The sequence below is a fragment of the Opisthorchis viverrini genome (assembly GCF_000715545.1).
Source record: "Opisthorchis viverrini unplaced genomic scaffold opera_v5_376, whole genome shotgun sequence".
NCBI classification, from domain to species: Eukaryota; Metazoa; Platyhelminthes; class Trematoda; order Opisthorchiida; family Opisthorchiidae; genus Opisthorchis; species Opisthorchis viverrini.
Window position 1 is genome coordinate 347,659 of NW_008752033.1, and position 9,350 is coordinate 357,008.

Sequence of the window (9,350 nt, forward strand, 5' to 3'; positions counted from 1 at the left end):
TATATATATATATATATATATATATATATATATATATAGTTGCCGGTGTTGGTAGGGTAGCATAGCAACTTGTGCCAATGCAGGCTGCTCATGTAATCAGTCGAAAGTTAGTCCAACCCTAACTCATGTGCTTTACGTCAGTTGGCGTTCAGTCATTTACTTCGTTCCGTGAATACCGTTTCGTTTTTCTCACTAAAATGGTTAAAGCTATAACTTAAAAAGACCCAGGTAGATCTTTATCCTTGAGTCATTTGTCTTTGAATCAAGTTTTTTCGAATTCCGATTCTCTTGAAGCATGCGTTCCTTCTATCCTCTGTACTGGTGCTTGGTAGCCTTGAAACGCATAATCTTGCCGTATATTTTCATATCGATTTGCTTCTCTTGGCCATACGCTCTTGATTTGTTGACTTTGCCCAGCTTAATTTTATATCGCCAGCTGTAGGTTCCATCTAGTGTTTTCTACCATTTGCTTCTCGACCGCTTCACGTCTTAGCGCCTGCTTGCTTACTTTTAGGTCTGTTTGTCTGCAGACATCTGTCTGTCACATCGATACGAGGCATGACAATTATTAGATGAAATTACAGGTTCCCACAGGCAAGTGGATGGAGTGACCAGTCAGATTACCGGTCTTTGGTTGATCAACTGATCCATATTAGATCTGCTCGATAGTGTGATTCGCGTTATTGAACTTCAAAATATTGTAATGCGGGATTCATTCAAACTGTCATCGCGTCTGTGTACCACTATTTCAGCTTGCTCAACAGAAACCACCAAAGAGCCCACTGTCTGTAGAAATGATGAAGACCACCAGGAGCAAGCACAAACCAGTCAGTCTGATCCAGCTCCTTTGGATCAACGTGTGAGTGCGGCCTACCAATTAATGGAAGAGAAACGTCGAGCGCGCTTGGAAGAAGAGCGAGAAAATGCTCGCATTGCTGAAATCAAACGCCGCGAGCTTGGCAAAACGATGCAAGACTTTCGCGTATGTACCGAACGTTGTGTTCCCTAATCGATTCATTCGTTTATCCCACAAGCCCAAGTGAACTTCTGCTAAGACCGATTAGAATAACCTGGAAACTCCTAAGAGCCACCGTGTGGTTTTGTTTCAGTCTACCGTGACTCGCTATGACCTCGTCCTCGCTATTGTCACGTGCGGCTTCCACAAACCGTAGTTCCATTTGTATCCATCAACCAAAATTAGCTTTCTTGCGTCAAAGCGGTTCATTGTGACACATTCAAGCGAAAAAATTGTTTTGGTCTATCGTTCTCCTGCATTCTTTGCCCCGATCCACTCATCTTGCCAAACAGTCTCTGAGGAACTTCACGGTCTAGTGTGCTCCATGTTTCTAAGGCAACTTCTTGTTTCTTCTTCGTCCTTGTCGTTCTATGTTCACACTTTTCCCACGTCACTCGGCGTAGTTATTCTTAACTGTGATTTGACGCACATGTACGCTGATCACAAAACGCCGTATTGATTGTTGAGTTTGTCACAGGGAAGTAGTATATTATTTGTTGACGGGATCAAAAGTTATATGAAATAAATTATATAAATATTTCAGCTGTAGCACCCTTTCGGTGCCTAGCTGCTATGCCGCACGAAGGGGGCACGAGGGCTGGGATAATGCCAGGTCGCCCAAGCCTGGACAGTGGAAGTCGAGAGGCGGGGGTCGGGTTTGAACCCCTGACTTTCCGGTCAGTAAATTCGCGCTCTAACTGCTTGGTCCATCTCGCCCCCAAAGTTATATTAAGGCCATACTGAAAATGCCGGTTACTACACAGCGTATATGGTCAGTGAAAATGTCTTATGTTCGGACCACTGAAGTGGCCTTTTTTACGAAACAACCGAACGACATTAGAGCATTGCCAGTATGGCTATCTGAAGACTGGTCAATATACTGTGCTGCCACTTGTGTGTGTGTGTGGCTGTGCTGTGCGCACGTTTTTTTACAATTATTGAATTCTCATGCCAACTGTGATCTGCCGTGTTTTTGAGTCACCTTTGTGTAATGAACTAGGCCGAACCAAATGACAGATAACACAGTCAGACACTGTCAAACACATGAAGACCTCATCTAAATAGCTACTGATTCATCACAGGTCGGGATTTTGCTGTAGTGCATGCACAAATTTGCTCCGATGGTCTTCAGCCAATAAATATATGGAGTGCGGTAGCTGAAACATGCCTCAGTTTGCTTGCTTAACTCGCGTTTCTTGGAAACACCCAAGACATCCAGACCTTCAATTTTTCTTTTGGTTTGCCGAATATGAACGCTGGAGCGTACGCAGTAGATGTCAAATGTATCCTGTCGTTATGGGATCCACACTTTGTCAGTTGGTTAAACCCTCGGCGTGGTTGCTGTGTGTAGATTTAGTTGCTGAAGCATTAAATCTGCCGATATCCGTTGCTCCTCGGGGTTTATTTGATATGAGTAGTGTCGCCCTCGGATAAAAAGGATAAGATAATTGTTCAGCTGTAACCCCCTTTTTGGTGCCTGACTGCCATGCCACCCAAGCGAAGCACGAGGGCTGGGATACTGCCAGGTTACCCAAGGCTAGACAGGGGAATTCGAGAGGCAGAGGTCGGATTCGAACCACGGACCTTCCGGTCAGTAAATTCGTCCTCTAACCACTGAGCCATCTCGGTTTCAGACGAAGTTATATTACTACAGATCTCAATTGCTCTCTACTTCATTTTTGCGATCAGTTGCATGACCCAAGCAAGTTTGAACCTGATCGATGATCTACTATTTTTGGGCTTTGTTAGGCTTTCTGGTTGCCCTTATGCGTTTGAATGAACACCTTCCGGTTTGCTGAAGGTGTTGTGTGTTGGACAGTTGATTCGATTATGTGTCTGTGAAGAACAGAATAAGTCACTATAGACGAGAACAATATCGGGAATAAACACCTAATTCACCGTCGAGTGACAGCGAAAATTCATTTCGAGGGCAAGAGATAAATTAAATGAAACACTCGCCTATGACACCCTCTCAGTGCACTGATGCCATGTATCTCAAAGGAAGCGTAAGGGCCAATGGGTTTTCAGGAGCAATCGAAAAGCCCGGAGTTGGGTTCTCAAAACTCACCATATTGGTATGGGCAGGCTGCCCCAGTGCCTTTGAGGTGGTCGCTTCTGGCCGCACTCGTCAGTTCTGCAGAGGTCATAGATAGATATGGACGGGTGAGCAATGAAGGTGCTGACTCGCTCCAGTTTGTTCGACTTGGTAGATGTGATTAGCCAGCGTTTCGTTGGTTTAACCCAATCCAAACGTCCTTCTGTCTACCTCTGGCGTTTATTCTTGTAGTTATCGCTGTACTGTATATGATTACGTTAGCCCCTTAAGTCTCCATCCTTTATTTTATAGCGAAACCATGCTGAAAAATGTGGTCCTGATCCTTTCGCGTGACTCATTATTTGCGTTCAACCACTGTTATTGATGGTGGGTCACTTTACTCCTGCTTCCTGTTTCTTTGTAGGAACGCCAGCGTGCTCGTGAGGTAGAAGAAGCCATGGCAGAACGACGGAAGGAAGAGGCGGAAGCACGCATACTGCGCGAACGTCTTCGACAGCAGATCGAGGAGGACAGACGAGCGTTTCAAGAGCGGTCACAAGGCACCACAAACCAAGTTCCAACCGATTCTGCACCTACAATCACTGAAAGTGTCTCCAGACAGCGGATTGTGCCGACTGGTGAAAATGATCTTGTACGGTGATAAGTGTGGTTCTCTGTCTACCCAATTGGTTTTAGTAGAAACTTTTGTCTTTTTTCTGCTATTGAGGAAGATGTGGTATAAATGGATTATGTTTTGTTCCCTGAGCATGGCAGTTTGGTTGCAAACGTTTCGTCGCCAGTTGAGGTGACATCCTCAGCGCACTGACGATGTGCCTACTCCATCTAACTGAGTCCCAGTTGAAAACCAAATAGATTTCCACCATGGCAATAGTCCCGTTTATCACCTGAAGAAATTGAAGAAAACGGGTTTTCTAATAGCATTTCCTGAACAACTTTCATTGGTTCCGACTTGCCGGAATGTAGTTGACGTTTGCTAGATCACGCTCCTAGTAAAAAAATCTCCCCCTTGTAGGCGCACTAGGTCAGTCTACCAGTTAGTGGCAAGAACTAGAGAATGGCCCGGCATTTCCCTCACTACTTCCTGGTCCTAGCTGATTCCTGAATAGTGTTGCGTTGCCCGCGCTATTTTCCCCTGTCGGTGGAACGCAGTCGACTTTGCCATCCGTTTTGATGCGATTCATTGACTGCTACCGTGAATCAACCATGGTAACACCAGTTTTGCAATGCGAAACCTCTCTAGAGTGAGTTTAGATGACGACATTAAGTATGTGATCGATGTTTTTGCTATCGCCTACTTTTAGAAGTCACCAAGAACCCAGTGTTCTTCCGAGAAGAGTTCTCTCCGACGAGCGGCCACTCCATCGGAGAGCACGCAACGCTTACCAGCATTCACGACTTAGTGTGCGATGCGTCCCTCCCCAGGAGAGCATATTACTCTTTCAGGAGATCAACTTTGGCAGTGTATAGGAGAGTGTGGAGCGCTGATTTACCGAAGCGTGGAATGTCGAATAACGAATTAATCTGTTTGTCAGGGGTAATGACGACGCAAGCTTTGTACTGATCATTCAGGGAAGGTCACCATCTTCTGAAAACCTGAGGGACGGAGAAAGGGCGTGACTCGCACTACCGATTTTTGAACTTTTCTAGCTTCAGACATCCTTGTCTTGTTCACTGATCGGTCTCTACTATACAGCCTTCACTTTACGCCATGGCCGTAGTTACTGTGTTCCGCGAAGCCGATGCAAAGTTGGCGACTTTCTGGAGGGAAATTACGGTCCTTGACCCCATATTAACGAAAGCTTCCTGCTGTGTGTGCCACGTCTGACCTCCAGTATAATCTCTTCCCGTTTGTAGGCCCGCCTGCAATTTCGGATGATCGGGGGTGGTCACATTATCGGCCGTTTCACACCCACTTCCAATTTGGCATCGGATGTGCGTAACTGGCTTCAACAAGCGATCACCATCGATGCTCAAGACGCAGACGGCGCTGGCGAATATCCGACCGTCGACGAGAACACCCGTAAAAAACTTAGCAGTTTGATATTACAAGGATATCGTTTTCGGCAGCTCCATCCACCCAAGTACGTTTGGGACCATAATCCCCTCAATGTGTGCCTTCATTTTTTTCGGTCACTTCGCACAAGAGTATCAATGGAGTTTACTGGGATTCGGACAAGAGCAGGCACCTTCCACACTTCAAGTTGGACGCTCTATCTCTGATTTGTAAGGCTACCATCTGCCTTAAGAGAGGAAGTTTAGGAGTTGCAACTCTGGCGATCATATCACACACCTAGCTTTTGCTACTATGTCTTTCCAAAATGCTGTTGAATACACAGCTGTAGTTCTCTCGGTCCTCACTAGGTACAGGTTGCTTTAAACGTGATTGCCCCCGTATGGAGCTAACTACCTAGAGGTATTTGGAGCTACCTACTTCATAAGGACATACACAGAAACGTCATCATCCCAAGGCTTCTTGCAAACTAGAGAAGGTACGTTGAAGAATACAAGCTATGTGGTCTATTCTAGTGCCATTTTCTTTTCGTTCCTCTCGTGTGCCTCTCCGTGACAGACTTTTCGAACCTGAAGAAGAAGTGAACACAATGACTGAGCTTGGACTTTTCCCATCCGCGGTCCTGATGCTTGTTCCCACTGGTGGTCGTTCGACATCGGCAATTCAGCCGGCATATGGTGAGCCGTTACTTGTTCAACGTTCTTTCTCTTCGTTACCCTTCAATTCCATGTTGCCTTATCTCTTGATTCCGGGTTGCTTCCTCGTCAGAATCAATAGCAATGAGAGGGAACCGAGCTTTGCCGGACAGCCACAAGGCTGTATTCAACACGTTGAACGAGGACTTATACTTGTTTTTCCCCAGAGAATTGAACAGTGTCTGATGTCTCATGGCTTGGAAAATCAATATCCCGAGTTTCATGATTAAATCAATGAGGTCGAGGAATTCTAGGATGGCTGTAACAGAACCTTGCCTGGGATATCCTTTGTACAGTTTCCGCTTGTTCACCCACAACATGGAAGGGAGAACTTCCCTGTTCTTCTAGATTACACCTTTTCTACTTTTACAGGCAGCTGGACTTCAACACTTTATGGATTCGTTTCTGGCGCCTTGGGAACCCTGTACTCTTACACCGGTTGGCTTCTCGGTGGTATTTATTCTGTCGGATCCGGCTTTGTCTCCAGCATATCACCCAGCCACACAACCAGACAGCGACAATCCCCAGAGAGCACTTCATCGCCGGGCCCAACATCATCCGGGTCGTCCAAATCCAGGGAGAATCGTGCAATACGTCGTCAGGTAAAAGACTGGTTTGCCGCACCGACTGTTCAAGATATTATCAGTGATTTGGTGACAGGCAGTCGTCATTGTAGATATAATTTGGTACAACCATAGTTGAAGGTATTCATCTGGTAATTCATCAGTGATGTAAATGTCATTTCACCTGCGGGCAGAAAAACCTGACAGTTGTTTGCACTGTGCCCTTGTGACAGAATAGAAAGACTGAAGTTCTCCCTTCACGATGAAATACTGTCACTTGTGTCGGTTCTTAGTAATTAACCGTTGGAAAAAGGACTTTCTGTTGAGTCTAGTTTGCAGTCTTACGACATTACGAGAATCCTCCCTTTCAAAGAAGTTTTAAGGATGAAATGTTTTTGAAAATTTATTGGCGTTTCAGCAAATTAACGTTTCTTCGGCCACGAACATGTATGTTTTACGGCTCAACTTTAAATAAGCCACTTGTTGTGTCTGTGGACTTTTGGAAAGATGTTTTTGACATCAAGTTTTATGTGAAACTGGATTTCAACAGGGCATACTAATTAATGTCTGCAGTTGTGTGTGGGATACTCTGCACCTCCCGCTGTTTTGGATTTGCCGGTAGATTATACCTCCGTCTAGATGAGAGCAACGTGTATGCATATGCATGATGGATCAGCGGTTAGAGCGCGAATTCACTGACTGGAAGGTCCATGGTTCGAACCCAACCACCGCCTCTCGACTTCTTCTGTCTAGGCTTGGGCAACCTGACAGTATTCCAGCCCTCCTTCAGCTGGCATGGCAGCTAGGCACCGAAAGGGTGTTACAGCTGAATGGTTATATGCAACAAATTCGGAACCTTCAGCTGCATGGCAGCTAGGCACCGAAAGGGTGTTACAGCTGAATGGTTATATGCAACAAATTCGGAAGCACCACGCGTGATCGAGGTGCTGACTAATTGGAAAACCTGTCCAGCCGTAACCAGGATCACTGTTCAGGCAGTGGACACACTTCCAACCTGCAAACATATTTTCCTCGTCGAACTTCACGATCTGAGTGCTTTCACCAGGCATTATGGAGCTTGTACTAATGACCACGTCACTGTGCGCTGTTCGCAAACGTTGCCACCATGTCATGCAACTACAGCCATTGGTTGCTCCATTCATTTGTTTCTCCACTGAAGAAGTTTGATCCGTTTCAGAGGTTAAAGCCGGTGGAAGTTCTATTAATCCCGATATAATCGCTTGACTTGGACCCGGGGACTCGTCATCCCACCCCCGCCCCTAACCACCATCCTTGTAACCATTTTGTTTGTTTGGTTTCTGTCAACGATGCCAAACACAAGTCTACTAGAGAAAGGGATGCCTGTCTGCTTCGAACCAGTTCATTTATCCCAACAGCTCAACATTTCTGTTTCATTTCTGCCCCCATCTAGGGTAATATGGCTCGTCTTTCACACCTTCCGGATGATTCGGACGATGAACAAGCCCGGTGGAACGGAAACTCAACTGAACAACTGTGACCCTATGATTCGTACCCCCCTGCACATGCTTTTTTGGGAACTGGTGCATGCCTTGTTTCCGTTACGCTTGTGTGCGAATGCTTTTGGTCACCGTGCCTGTGATACTGCTCCCTCTGCTCTGTAACCCTTCTTGATATACCTTTGAAACAAGCTCTTCACGTTTAACTCTTCATTCACAAGTATTGTTGTGCAGCAAATCCACTGTTTGACGCCGGTGCGTCATAGTTTCTTGGAGGAACCAGCATTATGCTCTAAGAGACCTATTTCCAAGTAAATAAAGACATTCTGATGTAACTACCACGTATTAGAACATACCGCATACAATTCTGAATAGAAGAGAACAAGAATGCCAACTGACGGCCAAATCATGCCATTCACTATCAGAAAGCAAGCACAAGATGCGTTTGGCCATCATACAGTGCCAAATGTTAAATCTCAACGGAAACCCCCGGTCGTCGGAAGACCAAACAGCTGTACTACTTGAGTACGGAAACTGTCAATCACAGGAGCAGCGGAAACCGTCGTCCTTTATGTCCTGCGTTCAGTTACTATCAGCGAATTCCCAGCAGCAATTTGTAGAGCTTTGTTACTTACCCGATTGAAAACGCCAACTCTCAGCACGCCTACTCGCATTTCGGCTCCAGACAAGGGTCCGGCTTCGTCAAAGTCTGATCACTTACGGAAGTCTGCTGGTTTAGGGCTAGTTGCTCAGAAAGTTCGGCTTAGCGACGCCACTAATCTCTCTTAGGTCATTTTTATTGCAGATTCTGTGACGAATCAAAAGCCTGTTTTCAATTCCAATAACAGAACGCGGGAACTGGAGATAACCCAGTGGTTAAAGAGTAAACTTGCTGACTGGAAGGTCTGTGCTTCAAATCCAACCATGGCATCCCGATTGTTTAACTCTAGGCTCGGGCAACCTGGCAGTATGTTAGCCTTTGGGCAGTCGTGCAGCAAAATGGTGCTACAGCTGAACGGTTGGATTATTTCTTACTATCGAAACGTGAAATCGGATATGAACTGAAACTAAAGCGGGTTGCATTTTACAGTCCCCAAGCTTTTCCTCTATGGTCAGGACACATTAAGTTCACCTGCCTGAAGAAAGTCAAAGCGTCCTTGCGCTCACCGCATCCAGACTCGAAAGAGTTTCTTTCAGACAACGGGAAGATAATTCACGAAATTCTGGCTTTTTGATTATACTTGTCAATCATGCAAACTTGCGCGGATGGTCATCCAAAATTTAAATTCGAAGGGATCACAACGAAAGTCTGGTTAGGTTTACGGCAAGGAAACACCTTACTGATTCTGAACGTGCCAACTTGCGGCTAATATAAACTCGGTGACCGTCGCGTATTCTGGATCTCGAGGTAGCTGAGTTGTCCAGACATGAAGCTGCTAACCCGGAGTTCATGGTTGAGATCCAACAATGACTTCTCGACTACTGCTGTCGAGGTTTTTGGCAGGTTGATTTTATCTTAGTCTTCGTGCTTT

At 45.7% G+C, this 9,350-nt stretch overlaps 1 protein-coding gene across 1 annotated transcript in view; it reads left to right on the top strand.

Moving 5' to 3' along the window:
• T265_10510 (hypothetical protein) overlaps positions 1-8,883 on the top strand; it is a gene marked incomplete at both ends in the record, with an annotated part of 35,823 nt that extends 26,940 nt beyond the window's left edge. The window contains 6 exons of the mRNA XM_009176898.1: positions 753-982; positions 3,475-3,702; positions 4,926-5,152; positions 5,641-5,759; positions 6,150-6,379; positions 8,608-8,883. Coding sequence (XP_009175162.1) covers positions 753-982; positions 3,475-3,702; positions 4,926-5,152; positions 5,641-5,759; positions 6,150-6,379; positions 8,608-8,883 — 1,310 coding nt within the window. The remainder of the gene's footprint in view (positions 1-752; positions 983-3,474; positions 3,703-4,925; positions 5,153-5,640; positions 5,760-6,149; positions 6,380-8,607) is intronic.
• Positions 8,884-9,350: the final 467 nt, after the last annotated feature.